Raw genomic sequence first — 22,074 nt, forward strand, 5'->3', positions numbered from 1 at the left:
ACCAACCCCGAGTCGATCAGAGATTCCTACGATGAGCTGTGGTAACTTTCCCGCACCTACCCCCTACCGGTGAATGCCTAGTTTTTGCGGTTTTCCGGAGGTAATATGCGGTAGGTGCGGGAGAGTTACCATAGCTCAGCGTAGGAAGCTCTGAACGACTTGTATTGCTTCATGACTTGACAAGTTCATGTTATAAAAAAACGATGGCTCGTCGTTTTAGTAACCTTATAACCAGACTTGATAAGCTCTGCAGTATGACAGTACAAAGGTAGATCTGTGGTTAATAAGTAAAACATTTGTGGCCATTGGCTTAGATGTCAAAGGGTTAAGTATATCGGCCTCCTATTAATGTGTGTCTGTGTCTCATACATGACAACTAATTGATCTCTGTTGCACACTCAAAATATAAATATTTGCATACAGCATAGAGATGAGTGTGGCTCACAGTTGGAAACATGCATTATTAGTTGGAGACTTTCATACAATCAAATTGGCTCAGACTGCAGATTGATAGTGATCTGATAGCTGATAGCAATAACAGATTGATAGCTGTTATTGTGACTGCGTCCCTCCCTACCTACCAGGATGTACCTTGCAGGCTAAACAATGCAGGTGTGAAATTGGGTCAACTAGGGGTGGAGGAGTCATCTGCAGTGCATCGTCCCAACTAGAAGAACCGTTATTCAATGACTCCTGTTAACTTATCAATTATTTGGGATGTGTAGTCATCTCGTCCAACGTTCGCTGTGAAAGTCGACACGACACAAACTACACATCCCATGTGACATCGCGAGCCCATCGCTTGACTAGACTGGTACTTTCACACGGGAGTATAGTTCAGTCTACTTCAAAATCCGTTTCATGATTCAGTTCATTAATAAATAATACTTGCTGTCATGGCGGAATCTGCAGACTATCCTGCCTTTCAGCTCGGACGACCTCGATATGATCAGGTAAAGCATGTTTTGTGACTTTGTATCATTAAGTAATCGCATGTTTGTCATCTTTGAGGTTGAGGTGGAAAACACATCTTCGCCGATCTGTTGCTCCCTGTCAGAGCATCACGAGGATCCATCCAAAGTTGCCTCTGATGTCCGTGCGAGATATTTGTTTATATCTTGCCACTTTTGCAATGCAACACAATGGTTTCATTGATTGTCAAGTTGCAGAGATTAGCAGATGAGTTTTGAGGTCGTTGGGGAGTGGGTCTCTCATCGTGCCTCCAGGATGCACAGGGGGATCGCTACAGCAGTGCTTTGTATGGCACATACTGACAAAAATGTCCAAATATTGTACTTCTAAAACCGCTTTTCCTCATGGATTAAGACATGTTGTTCATGTAATCCACTGTATGTGTGCATTTCTGGACAGGCCAAAGAAAAATAACCCTTTAATTACAATTAACGTTGTAACGATTCGATCCATTTTCTGAAAAGGGTTGTTAAAAACACTAAAAAGTTTTTATTTATTTATTTTATTTTTTTAAAACTTTTTCGATGCATTTTGTAGACTCCCATCAGACTTTGTAGCTTCTAAAAAAGCTGGGTCACCCCATGCAACGTGTTGAAGACGAATCGGCTGTCCCGAATGTCACCTTCACATCAGCTGAAATTGAAATGTAAACTTACCACTGTTAATTAACGATCATTAATGTCTGAACCCTACCATTCACATGTAATCGATCGTCAGTCGTTCAGATCACTGGTCTATAGTATAATTGAATTTGCTTTAAGGAAATGATTTACTTGCTGAAATGGCCCAGAACAAAGTCCAGACAGCTTGTAAGTCATTAATGTGAGTGATTTGTCCGTTGTTGTGTTTGCTGTTATGCCTATAGGCTATTGTTTGACACATGTCTTGTTATCACTGAATACAAGAGCAATAACAAGAAAAAACCCCGAAATTTTCTTGGAATGAAATGGTTCAGACACAGATAACTGATGACAGCAATTCACCCAGGAAGCGTGATAATAACAGTCCATTAAGACCCACAATTAGAACCTCAACATTTTAACAACAGAGAATCCAAACAATTCTAGTCCATGTATGTTGTTCCCGAATAGGCAATTTGTGTTATTGCTCAGATGCTCCAGCATTTAGTTTTGTAGATTGAACATGAACCTACTGTACATCACAGCAAACCTTCATTTTTTTTTACCCCAAATTCCTCAGCCCAGGTCGGTTTAATGCAGGCATACAGAACAGAGTAACGTTTTCAGTTTGTTGCATCAAAGCAGTTAAAAATAGGCCAGCTAGCTTTTGAATCAGCATGAACGTCTGTCTATTGCAGTGATCTGTCTCTGCTCGCTACAGTAGCCGTGTCCGTGTTGTGTGTTCTCTGGAAAGCTGAAACACTGAATAATTAAAGCAGTCTCCTCACATGGAATCAGCCTGACAAAACAGCCATGCTACACATATGGACTGGGAGCGAGGAGAAGATTGTATTGATTTTGTTTTCTTACAAACGGCTTCAGACAGATTCAAAGAAAGGTGCATTCTTCGGTCTTCTCGAGAGAGAGAGATTGAGGACTGCGTCTCGTGTTTTCAATTAAAAACCTGATGTCTAAAACATAATGAAGATGGAGAGACAAGCTTGTACTGCTCCTTCCTCTCCTCGCCTGCCCTCCATCCGTAATAAACAGCTCGGAGCCATTTAGTTGAAGTTGCCATGTTTCAGCCCATCTGGTTTTCCAAAGAGACTGTTGGCATACACCGCCATCAGGGCTTTTCAAACTGTTGGCACACAACCTACTGGCATGCCTGTCTAGATAGTAGGCCTAAGTGGAGAACAGAAAAGCAGGAATGCTTACAGTTCCAACCCAGAGTGGTAAAAAAAAGGGTCACTCCAAAATAAGGGCCCTTGACTTGCATCAAGAAAACTCAAGTGTCACTCCCACACACAGTCAGTTTCTTGGTCTTACTTTGCATTCCCAAGTATAGTCAAGTCATTGACGTCAAAACAACAATTAGCAATAGCAGCAATTGCATCCACTTTAATTAAACCCATGTTAAGTCATGCGAAGTGAGGCATTGATAAATTAATTCAATGCTGAATTATTTTCAGTATAAATTCTACATTATCCCTCTGGCATTTCGCTTGTCCTGTTTTTCTTATTTCACTAGTATATGTGAAGGTATTCATTTACATGGGGAGGGTGTGTGTGTGTGTGTGTGTGTGTGTGTGTGTGTGTGTGTGTTTGTGGGTTACTTAGTAATTACCGGTACTGTCGTTATTTTCACTCTTCCAGAGTTCATTTCTTGGTCGGCTGAAACACTTTGTGGAGATCATCGACCCCAGCACTCTCTTTGTGTCAGAGGTAGAGTACAAGTTGCAACTATGACATCCTGTAACTATATATAACTATATACTACTTCACAACTCATCCTATAAAACTTGTTTACAGTATGAAGTATCAGTCATATAGCTCATTCACTGTAAACCTACTGTATGATAAGAGTCTAATCTTGAGCCAACCATACAGTTGTCTTATTCACTCAATAATGATTTGTTTTTTATAGTGTAAATAAATAATCTATGATGATTATTATTGTTATTGTTATTATTATTATTATTATTATTATTATTATTAACCACACTCTTGTCTGTCACCTGTAGAGAAGACTGAGAGAATGTGTTGAACTCCTTGATGATTTTAAACATGGGACTCTTCCACCTGGGGTGTCAGATCGACAGGTGAGCACACTGTTATCTAAGTCAGCGGCCCCCAACCTTTTTTGCGCCACGGACGGGTTTCATGTAAGACAATATTTTCACGAACCGGCCTTCAATGTGTGGGGGATAAATATGCAGCATAAAACAAATATAAAGTGCATAAAAAATACCATTACGCTAAATTAGTGCAAGCCCTGAGCTTGTATCTCTGCAACGATTGGACCGGGGCAACTATCTAGGGGTGATGGGAGACAATGACACCCGAAGTGTGTTTGTTATGTCCAGTCTACTCCGTCATTTTGTTTTGGTCGCTGTCACTGCAGAAAACCCTGCTTCACAAAGATAGGATGTTGTAAGTAAAAGTAAAGTAAGTAAAATGTATTTATACAGCACCGTTCCCAGACCAAGGGTCACAAAGTGCTTTACATAACAAGGAAGAAATTCACAGATTCTTTCTTAGTTCGCAGGTAATCTTTGGGATAACGTATCACATGACTGAGTGTCTTGACATGTGTCAAGAAGCACAGACGCACAGACGGATGTATCCGGTAATTTTTCCAAATCAAACATCTAAAACACAAAACAATAAAATAATATTCATTATTTCTGTGCGGCCCGGTACCAAATGACCCACGGACCCGGTGGTTGGGGACCGCTGATCTAAATGATATTTTCACCTTTTCAAAGAGCCTCTTGCTCTCACACAAAACGTCTATTTTTTACGCTGCTTGTATCATGTGGATATTTCAGGTCTCTTATTCAAATGGACTAATTGTAAGTTGCTCTACATGAAGTCATATTTGAAGTAAACATTTCTTCTTCTGAACTGTTTTTCCCTCTAGCTATGGGAGGCTCAAAAAGTCAAGCAGGTAAGTTGTGGCTACTTTGTGAAAAATCACATGATTCCACTCAATACACATGCCACATGCATTAATTCCCTCTCCTACTGGCTGTATGATGATGATGTAACAATCTCTCTGAATGTAGGCCATCATTCACCCTGACACAGGAGAGAAGATCTTCATGCCATTACGAATGTCAGGTATGACTTCAAATGAAGATCTTCATAAGATTGACACTGTTTTCTGTTAAAGTCTTATTTTTTCTTTTTTTTACGCTAATCATACTTTCTGCACCACACAGGCTATGTCCCGTTTGGAACACCATTTGTAAGTCATAAAATCAAATCATAATTTCATATGTATATCTATGTACTTCTACTTCCTGAAGTTGACTACGGTATGTCACCGTCCATCTTCTCGGCCATTGTCATTATTGGCTGTTCGGAGGTATATACTGTAGAACCAGTAGTTTTATACGATAACAACGTTGTATATAACAAATGTTATATACTATAGTGTCTCCCTTCCTGGTTTTGTCTAGGTTGTGGGCCTTCTTCTTCCAAATCAGACTGTGATGTCAACAATTATCTGGCAGGTAATTTAATTTGTTCATTATTTATAAAGGAAAAAAAAAGAAAAGAAACATTTAAAATAACTTGAGGCCTTTTTAGACAGACCGTCTGGTTCTCAGAAGGTTCCCTTTCCTGCGAAGATGGGAGAGGTTTAGAGTGAAGAGAGAGAGGTTTAGAAACAGGAGGGTAGAGAGAGAGAGAGGTTTAGAAGCAGAGGAGGGTAGAGAGAGAGAGGTTTAGAAACATGAGTGTAGAGAGAGAGAGGTTTAGAAGCAGGAGTGAAGAGAGAGAGAGAGAGAGAGGTTTAGAAGCAGGAGTGAAGAGAGAGAGAGAGGTTTAGAAGCAGGAGTGAAGAGAGAGAGAGGTTTAGAAACAGGAGTGTAGAGAGAGAGAGAGGTTTAGAAACAGGAGTGTAGAGAGAGAGAGAGGTTTAGAAACAGGAGTGTAGAGAGAGAGAGAGGTTTAGAAACAGGAGTGTAGAGAGAGAGAGGTTTAGAAACAGGAGTGAAGAGAGAGAGAGGTTTAGAAACAGGAGTGAAGAGAGAGAGAGGTTTAGAAACAGGAGTGTAGAGAGAGAGAGGTTTAGAAACAGGAGTGTAGAGAGAGAGAGGTTTAGAAACAGGAGTGTAGAGAGAGAGAGAGGTTTAGAAACAGGAGTGAAGAGAGAGAGAGAGGTTTAGAAGCAGGAGTGAAGAGAGAGAGAGGTTTAGAAACAGGAGTGTAGAGAGAGAGAGAGGTTTAGAAACAGGAGTGAAGAGAGAGAGAGAGGTTTAGAAGCAGAGGAGTAGAGAGAGAGAGAGGTTTAGAAACAGGAGGGTAGAGAGAGAGAGGTTTAGAAACAGGAGTGAAGAGAGAGAGAGAGGTTTAGAAACAGGAGTGAAGAGAGAGAGAGAGGTTTAGAAACAGAGGAGGGTAGAGAGAGAGAGAGGTTTAGAAACAGAGGAGGGTAGAGAGAGAGAGAGGTTTAGAAGCAGAGGAGGGTAGAGAGAGAGAGAGGTTTAGAAACAGAGGAGGGTAGAGAGAGAGAGAGGTTTAGAAGCAGAGGAGTGTAGAGTGAGAGAGAGGTTTAGAAACAGGAGTGAAGAGAGAGAGAGGTTTAGAAACAGGAGTGAAGAGAGAGAGAGGTTTAGAAACAGGAGTGAAGAGAGAGAGAGGTTTAGAAACAGGAGTGTAGAGAGAGAGAGAGGTTTAGAAGCAGAGGAGGGTAGAGAGAGAGAGGTTGAGAAACAGGAGTGAAGAGAGAGAGGTTTAGAAACAGGAGTGTAGAGAGAGAGAGGTTTAGAAACAGGAGTGTAGAGAGAGAGAGAGGTTTAGAAACAGGAGTGAAGAGAGAGAGAGAGGTTTAGAAGCAGAGGAGGGTAGAGAGAGAGAGAGGTTTAGAAGCAGAGGAGTGAAGAGAGAGAGAGGTTTAGAAACAGAGGAGTGTAGAGAGAGAGAGGTTTAGAAACAGGAGTGTAGAGAGAGAGAGAGGTTTAGTAACAGGAGTGAAGAGAGAGAGAGAGGTTTAGAAACATGAGTGTAGAGAGAGAGAGAGGTTTAGAAACAGGAGTGAAGAGAGAGAGAGAGGTTTAGAAGCAGAGGAGGGTAGAGAGAGAGAGAGGTTTAGAAGCAGAGGAGTGAAGAGAGAGAGAGGTTTAGAAACAGAGGAGTGTAGAGAGAGAGAGGTTTAGAAACAGGAGTGAAGAGAGAGAGAGGTTTAGTAACAGGAGTGAAGAGAGAGAGAGAGGTTTAGAAACATGAGTGTAGAGAGAGAGGTTTAGAAACAGGAGTGAAGAGAGAGAGAGAGAGGTTTAGAAGCAGGAGTGAAGAGAGAGAGAGAGGTTTAGAAACAGGAGTGAAGAGAGAGAGAGGTTTAGAAACAGAGGAGTGTAGAGAGAGAGAGAGGTTTAGAAGCAGAGGAGGGTAGAGAGAGAGAGAGGTTTAGAAACAGGAGTGAAGAGAGAGAGAGGGGTTTAGAAACAGAGGAGTGTAGAGAGAGAGAGGTTTAGAAACAGGAGTGAAGAGAGAGAGAGGTTTAGAAGCAGAGGAGGGTAGAGAGAGAGAGGTTTAGAAACAGGAGTGAAGAGAGAGAGAGGTTTAGAAACAGAGGAGGGTAGAGAGAGAGAGAGAGGTTTAGAAACAGAGGAGTGAAGAGAGAGAGAGAGAGGTTTAGAAGCAGAGGAGTGTAGAGAGAGAGAGGTTTAGAAACAGGAGTGAAGAGAGAGAGAGAGGTTGAGAAACAGGAGTGTAGAGAGAGAGAGAGGTTTAGAAACACAGGAGTGTAGAGAGAGAGAGAGGTTTAGAAACAGGAGTGTAGAGAGAGAGAGAGGTTTAGAAACAGGAGTGAAGAGAGAGAGAGGTTTAGAAGCAGAGGAGGGTAGAGAGAGAGAGAGGTTTAGAAGCAGGAGTGAAGAGAGAGAGAGAGGTTTAGAAGCAGAGGAGGGTAGAGAGAGAGAGAGGTTTAGAAGCATGAGTGAAGAGAGAGAGAGAGGTTTAGAAGCAGAGGAGGGTAGAGAGAGAGAGGTTTAGAAACAGGAGTGTAGAGAGAGAGAGAGGTTTAGAAACATGAGTGAAGAGAGAGAGAGAGGTTTAGAAACAGGAGTGTGGAGAGAGAGAGAAGTTTAGAAACAGAGGAGGGTAGAGAGAGAGAGGTTTAGAAACAGAAGTGTAGAGAGAGAGAGGTTTAGAAACAGGAGTGTAGAGAGAGAGAGGTTTAGAAACAGGAGTGAAGAGAGAGAGAGAGGTTTAGAAACAGGAGTGTAGAGAGAGAGAGAGGTTTAGAAACAGGAGTGAAGAGAGAGAGAGAGGTTTAGAAGCAGGAGTGAAGAGAGAGAGAGGTTTAGAAACAGGAGTGTAGAGAGAGAGAGAGGTTTAGAAGCAGGAGTGAAGAGAGAGAGAGAGGTTTAGAAACAGGAGTGTAGAGAGAGAGAGAGGTTTAGAAACAGGAGTGAAGAGAGAGAGAGAGGTTTAGAAACAGGAGTGAAGAGAGAGAGAGAGGTTTAGAAGCAGAGGAGTAGAGAGAGAGAGAGGTTTAGAAACAGGAGGGTAGAGAGAGAGAGGTTTAGAAACAGGAGTGAAGAGAGAGAGAGAGGTTTAGAAACAGGAGTGAAGAGAGAGAGAGGTTTAGAAACAGAGGAGGGTAGAGAGAGAGAGAGGTTTAGAAACAGAGGAGGGTAGAGAGAGAGAGAGGTTTAGAAGCAGAGGAGGGTAGAGAGAGAGAGAGGTTTAGAAACAGAGGAGGGTAGAGAGAGAGAGAGGTTTAGAAGCAGAGGAGTGTAGAGTGAGAGAGAGGTTTAGAAACAGGAGTGAAGAGAGAGAGAGGTTTAGAAACAGGAGTGAAGAGAGAGAGAGGTTTAGAAACAGGAGTGAAGAGAGAGAGAGGTTTAGAAACAGGAGTGAAGAGAGAGAGAGAGAGGTTTAGAAACAGGAGTGAAGAGAGAGAGAGGTTTAGAAACAGGAGTGTAGAGAGAGAGAGAGGTTTAGAAGCAGAGGAGGGTAGAGAGAGAGAGGTTTAGAAACAGAGGAGTGTAGAGAGAGAGAGGTTTAGAAACAGGAGTGTAGAGAGAGAGAGGTTTAGAAACAGGAGTGAAGAGAGAGAGAGAGAGGTTTAGAAACAGGAGTGTAGAGAGAGAGAGGTTTAGAAACAGGAGTGAAGAGAGAGAGAGAGGTTTAGAAACAGGAGTGAAGAGAGAGAGAGGTTTAGAAGCAGAGGAGGGTAGAGAGAGAGAGAGGTTTAGAAGCAGAGGAGTGAAGAGAGAGAGAGGTTTAGAAACAGAGGAGTGTAGAGAGAGAGAGGTTTAGAAACAGGAGTGAAGAGAGAGAGAGGTTTAGAAACAGGAGTGAAGAGAGAGAGAGAGGTTTAGAAACATGAGTGTAGAGAGAGAGGTTTAGAAACAGGAGTGAAGAGAGAGAGAGGTTTAGAAACAGGAGTGAAGAGAGAGAGAGAAGTTTAGAAACTGGAGTGTGGAGTGAGAAATGAAAGAAGGAAATAGTGTGGATGGAAAAAAGTATAATTGGTTTAAGAAAAGTCTTGACATGCAACCTTTCAATCCATTACTGTCCCGTCTCTCCAAGCGGGTTAACTAATTGACTTTCCCTGATGCTCAGTTTGTTATTTTCCTTCCAGTGGCTGAACCAGAGTCACAATGCCTGTGTGAACTATGCAAACCGCAATGCTACCAAGGTACTGTACGGGAGGCTTGTGGATAGCCTATGAACCTATCGCTAAGCCACGCCCCCTTTGAAAACTCGGACAAACAAACAACGCTTCACTGACAGTGACTGACTGACCGACCGTGACTGAATGACATTCAATGACTTACCATGGCGGGAGTTGGCAAATTTCTGATTTCTGATTTACCACAGCAAGTAATAGACATGTTTTTTTTTTAAAGATGACAAGAATATTTTGTCTAGAAGCTTTTCACCATCAGATATTAGCGAGTTGTTTGTCCGAGTTTTCTGCCTGTTGTGACTTGCTGTGATAATGATTGGACAATTTCTATTTTGGGGCATGGCTTAGCGATAGGTCCATTCACAGCCTGGCTTTCAGTAAATCTATTGAAATACAGTTCAATTGAGTTCAGTGTAAGTGTGTTCCTGGTCCATATAATCTTCAATTGTCATGGTAACGGTCTGTGTATATCAGTTGGCCCAGACATGTTATGAAGATGGGTTCAAATAATGGTGCAACATAAGCTAATACTTGAGTATTGGTAAAGGTACATAAAGAATGTTTTAGACGGTCTTAGTCCTTGTCAGTGCCTGTGATGTATACATTGTCAATTCTTTTGTTATCATCCCGTCAGCCTACACCAACATCCAAGTTTCTCCAAGGATACGTTGGAGCTGTGACTAGTGCCGTCTCCATTGCGGTCAGTTGTGTGATTATTGTACATAATGACAATTGATATTCCTTTTCAGAGCAGGGGTTCTCTCATGACTAGTCGTGCCATGTGTAATAACATAGTTGTTACGTGGTTATTAGCCTAGAGTCTTTGTTCCCTGTAATAACTATTAGTCCTTTGGGGATTTCGCAGGTTTCAGGTTTATCAGTGAAGATGTTGATGTGTTGTGTGCAGGTGGGATTGAAAATACTGATTCAGAAAGCCAACAAGTTGAGCCCAGCAACCCGCACGATGATACAGAGACTTGTCCCCTTCCCAGCCGTGGGTATGTATTCATGGGTTAGGGTAATCATAACCCTAAATACCTACATTACCAATTTACCTACATTACCATTTTCCACAACACAATGAAAGCTAGAGGAGAGCATGATAACTATGCATTGTGTTTTGGCGTCACTCTATGTCCTCTACTGTATGTAGGTGCTAGGTCTACATAGACCTACATCTACCTATAGTAGGTCTATAAACTAGGGGTAGTGGTGGTCTAGTGGTCTAGTGGATAGTGAGTTGGACTTGTGATCGGAAGGTTGTGAGTTCAAATCCCGCCTGAAACCACACCACTACTAGTGTGCCCTTGAGTAAGGCACTTAGCCCTCAGTTACTCCAGGGGGAATGTCCCTGTAATTCGTAATTGTAAGTCGCTTTGGATAAAGGCGTCTGCTAAATGGCAAAATTATTTTTAAAAAACATGTGTTACCCCACTGGGGTAAATCATCTTTAACAAAGAGAGGCAGATACACTGTTGTCAAAGAGGAGACAGTTTTGCAAGCTCATAAAATGTCCTGATTTGCTAGCTCAGCTCAGTCCAGGGGCTGGCAATTATACTATTGATTAATTTGACCAATTAAAAGACGACGATTGATTAATTAGTTTAGATCAGATGATTGCTTCATGCGCAAGCCTCTTCATTAAGTTCTATGTGATTAGCCGAGTGCAGCTATCGACCTCGGTGTGTATTGAAACATCTACTGCCAAGGTTATAAAGCTACAGTAAGCTTTCCTTCTTCCTGTTCTTGAAGGTCTACGTATTCTCCTTCACTGCAGTCAGATCCTCCAAACAAATCTATATGAAACGGACACACTGTCTCAATGTCTGGTGCAGGTCCCAATGTGCAGGTCTCAATGTGGTCTCAGAGTTCAAATACCTTGGAATCATTCTAGATTCAAACCTAACATTCAAAAAGCATGTTAAAAAAGTGATCAATATTGTCAAATTTAACCTGGTTAATTTCAGACACATACGGCCATATTTAACAATAGAGGCAGCCAAGCTCTTCATGCATGCCATGATCTTCTCCCATATATCATACTGTCATATATCATACTGTTTTACAAGCTGGTCACAAGCAAATGCAATAACTCTGAGGCCACTTGAGTCCCTTTACAAAAACACGTTAAAGACACTTGACCGAAAGGCCAATAGCTACCACCACTGCCATATAGTACAAAAGTACAATTTATTTAATTTTGATAGTTTTATACGTTTTGCAGATGCTTGCCTAATTTTTAAGGTTCTACATGGGCTTGCACCTCCTCCACTGAGTCAGTTAGCAGAAGGATAGTAATAGCAGGGCAACAAGGGCAACTACTAGAGGAGACTGTGATGTACCATTTAGACGTAGTAAGTTTGGGCAAACAGTCTTCTCAGTCAGAGCCATCCATTACTGGAATACCCTTCCTACTGATCTAAGAGAGTGCAATAGCTTTCTAACTTTTAAACTTAAACTTAAGGGGTGGCTTAACCTTAACCAAATTTGTGATCATGAGTAATCATACTCATTTCAAGCACTGCTCGTAAACACTGTTTTTAATTATATTCGTCACTTTGTCATGTATCTGTGTATTGTCTCGTTTTGTATTGTATTGCAATGTTGCGTCATTTTGCTGTGCCCGCTTATCTTGTATTGTCTTGCTTTGTCTTGTATTGTCATGTAGTGTATTGCCTGTTGTGTCGTTTTGTTGTGCTTGCTGATGTTTTTAATGACACTACACCATTCATTTTGTAATAGCCTGCTCAGGGACTACAGATGGAAATTTGCTCATGAGCTAACTTTGGCACATTTACATTGAAGTGGAAACTGATTTGTTGATTAATGTGCACTGTCCCTGGTAAATAAATAAATAAAATAATTATTTTTTTAAATAAGTGTAACTAACCCCCCCCCCCCCCCCCCCCCCACAGCCTGTGCTAACATTTGCAACGTAGGCCTCATGCGGCACAATGAGCTGTCGGAGGGTGTGGACGTGGTGGACAGCAACGGTAACGTGGTGGGCTCCTCCAAGATTGCTGCCAAGCATGTGAGTAGTACCATCACTGGGACTATGTTACATGTTAGTACCATCACTGGGACTATGTTACATGTTAGTACCATCACTGGGACTATGTTACATGTTAGTACCATCACTGGGACTATGTTACATGTTAGTACCATCACTGGGACTATGTTACATGTTAGCACCATCACTGGGACTAAGTTACATGTTAGCACCATCACTGGGACTATGTTACATGTTAGCACCATCACTGGGACTACGTTACATGTTAGCACCATCACTGGGACTATGTTACATGTTAGTAGCACCATCACTGGGACTATGTTACATGTTAGTACCATCACTGGGACTATGTTACATGTTAGTACCATCACTGGGACTATGTTACATGTTAGTAGCACCATCACTGGGACTATGTTACATGTTAGCACCATCACTGGGACTATGTTACATGTTAGCACCATCACTGGGACTATGTTACATGTTAGCACCATCACTTGGACTATGTTACATGTTAGTACCATCACTGGGACTATGGTACTGTCTGGTTTTGCAGTCAGTGTTTTTTTTTTTTTTACTCTTTCAATCATACTGTGTATATGTGACAGCAGCTGGTGAAAGCAGGAACACTATTCTATGACTACAGATGAAAATGACTACAGATGGCAAAAAATGTACCTAAATCTGGTATGTTATTTACAGTAACATTGATATGGCTAATGTGCATTATCCCTCAAAAGATAAATGCTGTAAGGTACAAGTACCCATTCATTCCCATTTTAGTTTACGGTATATATGATGATATGTATAGGCTCTTTTGCTGGCATGACAGTTGGGGGGTTAATTAAGCAGACCAGGTTTATTCCAACCTTTCATATTCCTCTCACATGTTTGTGCTTCTGTTTTCATTCTGCTTATCCATCAAATCTCGGGGGGGGAGAGGAAATGGAAGGCAACACATTGCGTACTTGGAAATGGAGCATGTGCACAATATTGTATTTCCCCCCCAGGCAATCATGGAGACTGCCTTCACCCGAGTCGTCCTCCCGATGCCCATCTTTGTTCTTCCTCCCATCATCATGTCCTACCTAGAGAAGTAAGTCATGCTTTATTACATAGTAACACAGTGTCAGCTAAAATATGTTCATCTCAGTACCATAAAGCCAGTGTATCCTCAAGATTTAAAGAACCTCAACTCAACAAACACGATAGGAGAATTGCTTCGGTGTTGTTTAAGTTGTATAAGAAGAACATTTGGTGTGATGTAATACTGAATGTACTCATAGCTTGTGTGTTACTGTGTCTCCTCGCCTCTCAACAGATTCCCGTTCCTGCAGAGTAATCGGAGGCTGTTGCTGCCCATCCACAGCTTGGTGTGCCTGGCTACCTTCAGCCTGTCTCTGCCCCTGGCCATCAGCCTCTTCCCCCAGATGTCTCAGGTAACTGTTGCTGCTCTACCTGGTGGCCTGGCGGACAGCGGAGTTTTGAGTTTTTCTTTTAGCCAATGGCTAATCTTCCAAGAGTCCTTACATTAAACCATTACAAAAATCAGTATTTCATTACTTCATACACTTTCAGTACATGTCAATAAACCTTCTGAAACATGGCATTAAAACACATTAATACACAATACATACACAATAGCAGAAAAGCAATACATTCACTTGGTTTTGGAGAAGAATTCATTTAACATACAATTCACATGTATACCTCCTTCCTCTCCTCTCCTCTCATCTCATTTTTCTCTCTGTGATTAAGTACAACAAAGAAGGTTCTGCGGGTCAAAAGACTAGGTTAAGGATGGAGAAGGGCTAGTGTTGTGCTGCTTACCCCTTCCTCTCAGAGCAATATATGGAGAGAGAGAGAGAGAGAGAGAGAGGTTGACAAACTCGTTATGTCATGTCGTTACCAAGAATGCTCTTCTTATCACTGAACATTTGGTGCCAAGATGGAGGACACCTTCTAAACTGTGTAATACCTGTGGCTCTCTTTTCTCCGGTTCCACACAGATCGAAGTGTCTCACCTTGAGCCAGAGATCGCTATGGCAACAGATAGCAAGGTTGTGACCTACAACAAGGGTCTATGATGGATGGCAGCGGAGGAGAGAGAGTGGAAGACATGCGTAGCAGGGATGCAAATGAGCCTGCTGTTTGTGAATAACTGTCACAGACACCCCAGGTCCCATCCTATAATAACCTGTCAACAGGTCCCAGTCGTCCTGGCAACATCTGCTGCATTAACATAGTGTGAGCAGAGCCTAGATTATCATGCATTAACCAATGATTTTAATATATTGTATATTAATATATATCCCATAGAATGTGAACCTTTTAATGATGTATTGCAAATCACTACAGTGGAGAAAGGCCCTAACATAGTAATATATAATATATCACTGTAGAGAAAGGCCCCGACATAGTAATATATAATATATCACTGTGGAACTATAATGTGAAGCCTCAGCAGCACTTTCTCTTTTGCAAGTTGAACCCATTCGTTTGAAATTTTATATGACATATTTTACAGTTGTTGTATTTTAATCATTATTCAACCAAACTCAGCAGTTTGGTGGAGGTAATTTTAACCAGTGAAGCAACGAATTGTTGAATAGCAGATCCCAATGGACTGTGCATGTTTTATGATCCATAAATGTGAACGAGTATATATAATATAGAGAGAGGGAGAGAGGGAGAGAGAGAGAGAGAGAGAGAGAGAGAGAGAGGGAGGGGGGAGGGAGAGAGACAGAGGGAGAGAGAGAGAGAGAGAGAGAGGGAGAGAGAGAGACGGGGGGGGGGAGAGGGAGAGAGAGAGGGGGGGGGGGGAGAGGGAGAGAGACAGAGGGAGGGAGAGAGAGAGAGAGAGGGGGGGGAGAGGGAGAGAGAGAGAGAGGGCGGGGGGAGAGGGAGAGAGGGAGGTAGTACTCTATTGTCATGGCAAGATGAAGAGTGTATTCCAGAATAAGTCTGTTTGATTTTTGTGGGCCAAGGTTGCAGAATGTCAACAGTTTAATGACATTATTATAATGAATAAATCCTATTTCTTACTTGTCTCCTTTTGTCCGTGTGTATTTATGAGCCTGTTCTACAGAGCCAGACAGTGTGCCTCTGAATATTGCTGCTGGAATGAGAGTTTTGTAAGATCTGTGCCTGTGTGTTACACAATGTGGATCTAGTTTATTTGTTTTGTTTTGTCAGGTGTACATGCGATTTTTAGAACATAAATGTACATTTGATGCAAACGTAGTACACTACATACTAGAACAGGATTGTTGTCCTCCATAATATAATTGATTATTGTAAGGCCTTTGGCCCCTAGTCACTGTTTTGTTTGTTTTCTGTTTTGTCTGACCATTTCCTGTAGAATTGTAAAGCGTCCTTGGGTTTTATGAAAGGCGCTATATAAATCCAAGTTATTATTATTATTATTATTATTATTATTATTATTATTAATGGCAGAACAAAGATTACAAGATTTGCCAGGTAACCTGGGAGGTATTCCATCAACGTCGCTAAAGGAAGATCTAGGCTTATTTCGATAAGTCTCGCGAAATTTCCAAAAAAAACTAGGCTTATTCTGATCAATCTCGCGAGACTTATCAAAATAAGCCTAGATTTTCCTTTAGCGACGTTGATGGAATACCCCCCTGTACAGATGACCACCCTGGTCATCTATGACAAACACATGGTGAAGTACCGCTTGTAACCGCTAGACGTCGCCGCTCTCTCTCTTGTTAAACACGTGCGTCAGTGTCAGAGTTGAAAGGGAAAGGGTTATTGCGAAGATGGCTGCTCCCCAAGATGACATGTTTTCTCTATGCCTTGAGCCCGGCAAAGTTAACAATGGTGTGGAAGTGCGATTTATTGACAAGACCAAGGTAATTCGTAGATAGCGATTCATATGTAAAGGCTCGTCTAAAATAAATGATCTTTCATCTCGTTCTGGTGGCGATCGCAGTGCCACGCACGCGAGTTGCCAATCTCTCTGACAGCTGGCCATGATGGGCTGAGCAGGACAGAGCATATTAAATGATAATGATAATAATAATAATACAGACATTTAGTGTTTTGAAATGAGAGAATTTGAACAAAAGTAATAGCCGATATATTCGCTGTATGGGAAAGCTGAGATCGAAAGGCTAAATCGTTTTAGAAACAGAAGTTACTAATCAAACTATTTGTTCCATGGCATAATGTATCTATCGATCATCACTAGAGCTGAAGTGGAAAGGCTAGGGGTTATATGACATGCCAACAGTGTGAAAGAACATGGCCGTTGTAAGATTTAGCCTAACATATTTTCTTTTTGTTTTAGGGTAAAGGACTATTTGCCAAGAAGAGCATCAAAAAGGGAGACACCATTTTTATAGAGCGCCCTCTAGTCTCTGCCCAGTTCTTGTGGAACGCCATGTATAAATACAAAGGTGGGTGCCGTCTGGATTGACCTAAGTGATGGACTGTCTGTCAGTGAATTGCATGTCATTGGTAAAGAACAATCTCACCTGTACAGCTGGACTATGATGAACAGAAAGTCTCTCTCTCTCTCTCTCTCTCTCTCTCTCTCTCTCTCTCTCTCTCTCTCTCTCTCTCTCTCTCTCTCTCTCTCTCTCTCTCTCTCTCTCTCTCTCTTCTCCAGCCTGTGAGTACTGCTTGCGTGCTCTGGAGACAGCGGAGGAGAATGCTCGGAGACTCACCGGCCTCCCAGGCCTCGGTCTGCCCTACCCTGAGCTGTGCAGAGTTTGCCCAGAGCTGCACCAATCCTGCCCACAATGCCAGGTGTGTCTCATACCTGCAAACGTTGGGTTATAGGTCCAACCCAGACTCCCTACTGCCAACTTCTAATATGAACCTTTTAGTTGAGGCTATAGGAACCAGGTCAACATGGGCTCCCCTGAAACAGGGATGCTCCTCAGTAGCCTTATATGGCTTCCTCTCCTTGTCTCCTTCAACTGGATCGGTCTGAGCAAATGCCCAGCTGGAGTTCATAATGTTGTAACCCTAACCCTAATGTCAAGGCAAGGCAAGGCAAGGCAAGGCAAGGCAAGGCAAGGCAAGGCAAGGCAAGGCAAGTTTATTTGTATAGCACATTTCATACAACAGGGGCAATTCAAAGTGCTTTACATGCATTATTTAAAAATACAGCAATATGTCACATAGTATTCTGTTATTTTGTGTTAGGTCATGTGTGGGAGAGGCACTGTCATCTGTTGAGATGCAGTCATTAGCCAGAGCTAATGCGCTTTTCACACCGAGATGTCAAACTCACAGACAATGCTTCTTTCTCTTAAAAAAAAAAGTCACACGCTTGTCATCAGGAGTTTTATTGGGACTCTCTCCCCCTACAGGTGATGTATTGTAGTAAAGAGTGCCGGCAGGCTGCGGCAGACCAGTACCACAGGGCCCTGTGCCTGGGCTCCTCCCACGATGACCTGGACCACCCCCTCAACAAACTAAAGGACGAATGGAGGTGAGATGGGGGCTCTGTGTCGAGTTTCTCCACTAGAGAGAGACCCATTCGGTCGTAGGGGAAGACTGTGTTTGGGCTTTGATTACAGCTGCATGTGGTCCCCTGTGTTCCCCTCAGGAGTATGCACTACCCCCCAGAGACCTCCAGCATCATGCTCATGGCCAGGATGGTGGGCACTGTTAAACAGGTGATTATCCTCCTCCTCCTCCTCCTCCTCCTCCACACCACACATAGGGCTTTCACACCAGAAAAGAACCGTGCCGGTTCGCGTTCGCGTTCGGAAACCTCCGAACGTTGGCGCTGTCTGGCGAACGAGCCCGCGTTCATACACTGGTATGTTCGCCAGACAGCGCCAACGTTCGGAGGTTTCCGAACGCGAACGCGAACCGGCACGGTTCTTTGCCGGTGTGAAAGCCCTAACAGTCTGCTCTATGGTACTATTTTAGTAGAAAGTGCTGTTGTGTATCGTCTGGTATTGGCACATTTTCCATTATATCCAGTGAGGAAGTGTGTTTGCATCCCAATAAGCTGTATATGTGATGGGTGTCTGTTGTTTAGGCCCAGGACAAAGTGCGCTGGCAGAGGCTGTTCTCCCAATTCTGCAGCCGTGCGGCCAACGAGGAGGAGGAGATAGCTCACAAGCTGCTGGGAGAGAAGTTTCAGGTGAATATAGATAATTACTTTGTACGAATATGAATATTGATGTTATTATGAAAATGTGAGGTAGTCCTCAACATTGTAATGTCGTGCAGTTCCTGAAACTACCATAGATAGACCAAAATAATTAATAATTTATAAAAAAAAATCTTTTTTTACACCATTTCTTGTTGGTTTGTCCAGGGGCAGTTGGCCTTGCTGCGAAATCTGTTTACAACGGCACTTTATGACGATCATCTCAATCGGGTTAGACCATTTCCTTCTCATTACTGCTGTTTTTTATGGAATTATATCCATATTAGGCTACCCTGTTTCCACCAGAACTGATGTGAGAATTCTATATTGTGTTCCATTGGCTGTTACAGTGGTTTACTCCCGAGGGGTTCCGCTCTCTCTTCTCTCTGGTGGGGACCAATGGACAGGGCATAGGAACCAGGTGACGTCTTACTCTCTATCGCTCATATTGCATATAAGCAGAAATGTAACTCCTTAATTAACAATACTAGAAGTTTGCTTTGGTTTACAGTCATTTGGGAGAGGAGGGTTCTTTTTGCCTTTCTGAATATCTTTTGATTTATTTAGTTTTCTTTCTCCTATTATGTTCACCTAGCTCCCTTAGCCGATGGGTACATGCATGTGATGCACTGGAACTGCCTGGCCAGCAGAGGGAGCAATTGGATTCCTTCATTGACCAGCTGTACAAGGACATAGAGAAAGGTCACTTCTCCCTCCCAACACTCCAAAGATCTGCTGTTGACTAAGATATGATGTGCATGATGTATGGGAGACAGAGGACAGCCTCATTGTAATGCATGGAATGAGGAATGGCATTAAACACACGTGTTTGGAGTATGATTACTTCACCACCAAACTGGCGGCAGAATATTTGTCGAGGTCATATTTCTAAAGGTCTGTGAATGATAGCCCAGTGGGCGCTGCTCTGAATGAGCATAACTCTTAGGCACATTTGAAATGCTTTCATTAACATTGTACTATTGTACTGATATGAATGAAGGTCAGCTGAATATGAAATCTGTTTTCCTCTCTCTCCTGCAGAAACCGGGGACTTTTTGAACTGTGAGGGTTCTGGACTCTTTCTGCTCCAAAGCGCATGTGAGTGCTGCTGCTATATCAGATTGTAACCCCCCCCCCCCCCGCGCGCGCGCCTCCCCCGGTTCTAAAACCCATAGCATGATATGGTCCTCAGAGAACATGGTTGCCCTGGTCATTGTTGCCCTGGTCATTGTTGCCCTGGTCATTGTTGCCATGGTCATTGTTGCCCTGGTCAAAAGGCCATGTTCTCATTAAAATACCTTTTTGCGTTTCTTCTCTCTAGGTAACCATAGCTGCACACCCAGCGCGGAGGCGTCTTTCCCGGACAACAACTTCCTGCTTCACCTCTGTGCCCTAAGTGACATCAGCCCAGGAGAGGTCAGTAGAGGTCAGGAGTGAGAGTCCTGGCAGAAGACAGACAGACGGGGAGAACGTCCGCCTGTGTGTCTGTGCACTGGCCGGTGTCAGGCTGCGTTAGGAAGGCTGAGGCTTTAAGGAGAGGAGCGGGGCGGGGGTTGTCAGGCTGTCAGGAGAGGAGCGGCGTTGTCAGGCTGTCAGAGAGATTGAGACGGCTTGCATCTGCTCGCACCAGCCTGCAAGACTAGTGTAGAAGGAGCCCCAGAAATGTTTTTTTGCCAGGCTCTGTGCTCTCGATCGAAACTCTGGAAACTTAAGTACTTTACATAATATGTTTTGCTGAGGGGCATTGGTAGGATGGCGAAACAATCCATAACAAGGGTCTGAATAAACATGAACTAACCTCTACAGCCAATACAGTTTCAGGGAAGTTTCGAGGGAGTATTGCTGTATATAATGCATGTATGTAAGTAGTGATATCTTGATCTCACTTTAACGAAAGCATTTGGAGTTGTTTACAAGTGAATCTGCAGGCATATATTCCTAACGCTGATGTTGTTTTTGTTATGGTTTATGTTTGTTTCATCTGTAGGAGATCTGTATCAGTTACTTGGACTGTTGTCAGCGAGACAGGAGCCGTCATAGCAGACACAAAACCCTCAGGTAAACAAGCAGATTCCCCAGTGTACAAATCCTCCCAGACAGACTCAAACTGATCTCAATCCAGTCCTTAGATCAGTCGCCTCCCTCCTGTGTGATAATAGGCAATTCTGTAAGGCTTTGCAGCTTGTGGAGCCCCTACACTTTCCCCGCTGTTGATTAGCCAGCTGTCAATCTGCCACCGGTGTTGTACCCTTTAATATGCAATTTGCTATTGAAATCACAACAAAGCAGGTTCCCTGTGTTGTTTTATGTTTTGTTTTTGTAAACAGCTAAGGGATGTTGGCTGGAGAAATGTAATGTTTTCATTTGCATTGTTTACAAACAACATTTATATTTATGTATTTTGGGGTTCTGATGGGGTAAAGCAGTTGAACTATGCTCATGAGGCATTTGTAATGTCAAGGCTCAATATATCATTAATTTAAAAGTCCAGAAATGTATATGCCAGTTATAAATGGCCTTTTCATAGGCAGGTATGTTTCATGAGATGTTTTGATTGGTGTTCACTGTATCCTGTAGAAAAGTTATTCACCTTGAAATGCTGCAGCAGTGACTGTTGTGTGAAAAAACGCAGGCTCATTCATGATGCATCAAATCACCACTTGCTATACAGATCCATAGTACATTATATATATATATATATATATATATATACATGGATGTTGAACAGCATTTGTTTTGCCAAGGAGCTGAGGGAAGAATGATGGGCAACCAGGGGAAAACAGATTGACACGAATACGTTTTATCACTGTTATTCCCTTATGTCTTTCTTCTACAAGACAAGCAGCCCGTGTGAGTTATGTAATGCCATTATTCTCTTTCCAGGGAGAACTACCTGTTTGTTTGCTCGTGTCCAAAGTGTGTCGCTCAGATGGATGAGTTAGATATGACATCTGAGGAGGAGGAGGACGAGGAGGAGGAGGAGGGGGATGCAGAGGGAGAGATGGAGGGGGATGAGTTGGAAGATGAGATGACGGACGTCTGATGAAAAGCTCCCGCTCCCTCCCACCTCCCCACCCACCACCCCCCACCCCACCCACCACCCCACCCACCTCCATGCTAGATAACTGTGAAGCTCTACACAGTGAAAGACGACAACTCAAAGGAATAACTTGCACATCACCAAACATACTGTATCAACATTGTAACAAGATATTTTTTACAAAGAAAGCTCTCCCTCCCTCTTGGCTCAAGGCTCTAGTCTCTTTCAGAGAAGCATTTCCTCATGCCAGTTTACAGCAGCAACCCCTGTGTGCCTCACCAGTGTGTACCTTCACTTTCAATGCACAACTCCACAGGAAAGACATCACTGCTTCTCAGTGACCATCATTCAATACCTCTTTAGATTGGTAAAACCTTGACCAGGCAAGAGGTCGCGCACATGTTACTTGCTTTCATTAAAAGATGTAGCCTGTGACTGAATTGTGCCTGTTTGGATTTGACACTAGGTACAGGTACTCTCCATCAAGATATTAGTTTTTTTTTTCTTTCAGGAAAAGGGTTGGTTTTAAGATTGAGAATGGAGTGAAATGGCCAACCACCACCACAAGTGATAACAAAATGTACATTATTCTAGGTAAAGTGACCAGCCCAAATGAGTTTATTTTTCATACAATTATAGAGTGTACAGTAT

At 42.7% G+C, this 22,074-nt stretch overlaps 2 protein-coding genes across 2 annotated transcripts; both read left to right on the top strand.

Annotated features, from left to right (window-relative positions):
• Positions 1 to 896: 896 nt before the first annotated feature.
• On the top strand, positions 897 to 14,334 carry LOC308152427 (sideroflexin-5-like; the record flags this gene model as incomplete). The annotated part of the gene is made up of 14 exons (XM_080525408.1): positions 897 to 953; positions 3,249 to 3,317; positions 3,617 to 3,694; positions 4,516 to 4,542; positions 4,661 to 4,715; positions 4,817 to 4,842; positions 5,057 to 5,110; positions 9,193 to 9,249; positions 9,875 to 9,940; positions 10,148 to 10,238; positions 12,156 to 12,271; positions 13,258 to 13,343; positions 13,569 to 13,686; positions 14,257 to 14,334. 14 exons carry the CDS (start codon positions 897 to 899, stop codon positions 14,332 to 14,334), a joined length of 978 nt encoding a protein of 325 aa, XP_080381534.1.
• A 1,681-nt stretch (positions 14,335 to 16,015) lies between these two features.
• smyd5 (SMYD family member 5) lies at positions 16,016 to 21,552 on the top strand. The gene is made up of 13 exons (XM_080525479.1): positions 16,016 to 16,122; positions 16,560 to 16,668; positions 16,881 to 17,020; positions 17,590 to 17,711; positions 17,829 to 17,898; positions 18,270 to 18,374; positions 18,552 to 18,614; positions 18,734 to 18,804; positions 18,979 to 19,085; positions 19,425 to 19,481; positions 19,705 to 19,799; positions 20,371 to 20,441; positions 21,267 to 21,552. The coding sequence occupies exons 1-13, from the start codon at positions 16,030 to 16,032 to the stop codon at positions 21,424 to 21,426; spliced, it is 1,263 nt and encodes a 420-aa protein (XP_080381605.1). The 5' UTR covers positions 16,016 to 16,029; the 3' UTR covers positions 21,427 to 21,552.
• The last annotated feature ends 522 nt before the right edge of the window (positions 21,553 to 22,074 follow it).

The sequence above is a fragment of the Nansenia antarctica genome (genome assembly GCF_963989245.1).
Source record: "Nansenia antarctica genome assembly, chromosome: 3".
Taxonomy (NCBI): domain Eukaryota; kingdom Metazoa; phylum Chordata; class Actinopteri; order Argentiniformes; family Microstomatidae; genus Nansenia; species Nansenia antarctica.

Coding starts and splice junctions, on each gene's coding strand:
- smyd5 (XM_080525479.1), top strand. CDS start 16,030: ATGGCTGCTCCCCAAGATGACATGTTTTCTCTATGCCTTGAGCCCGGC. Junction 17,712..17,828: donor AAACTAAAGGACGAATGGAG/GTGAGATGGGGG, acceptor TGTTCCCCTCAG/GAGTATGCACTACCCCCCAG. Junction 18,375..18,551: donor TGCTGGGAGAGAAGTTTCAG/GTGAATATAGAT, acceptor TGGTTTGTCCAG/GGGCAGTTGGCCTTGCTGCG.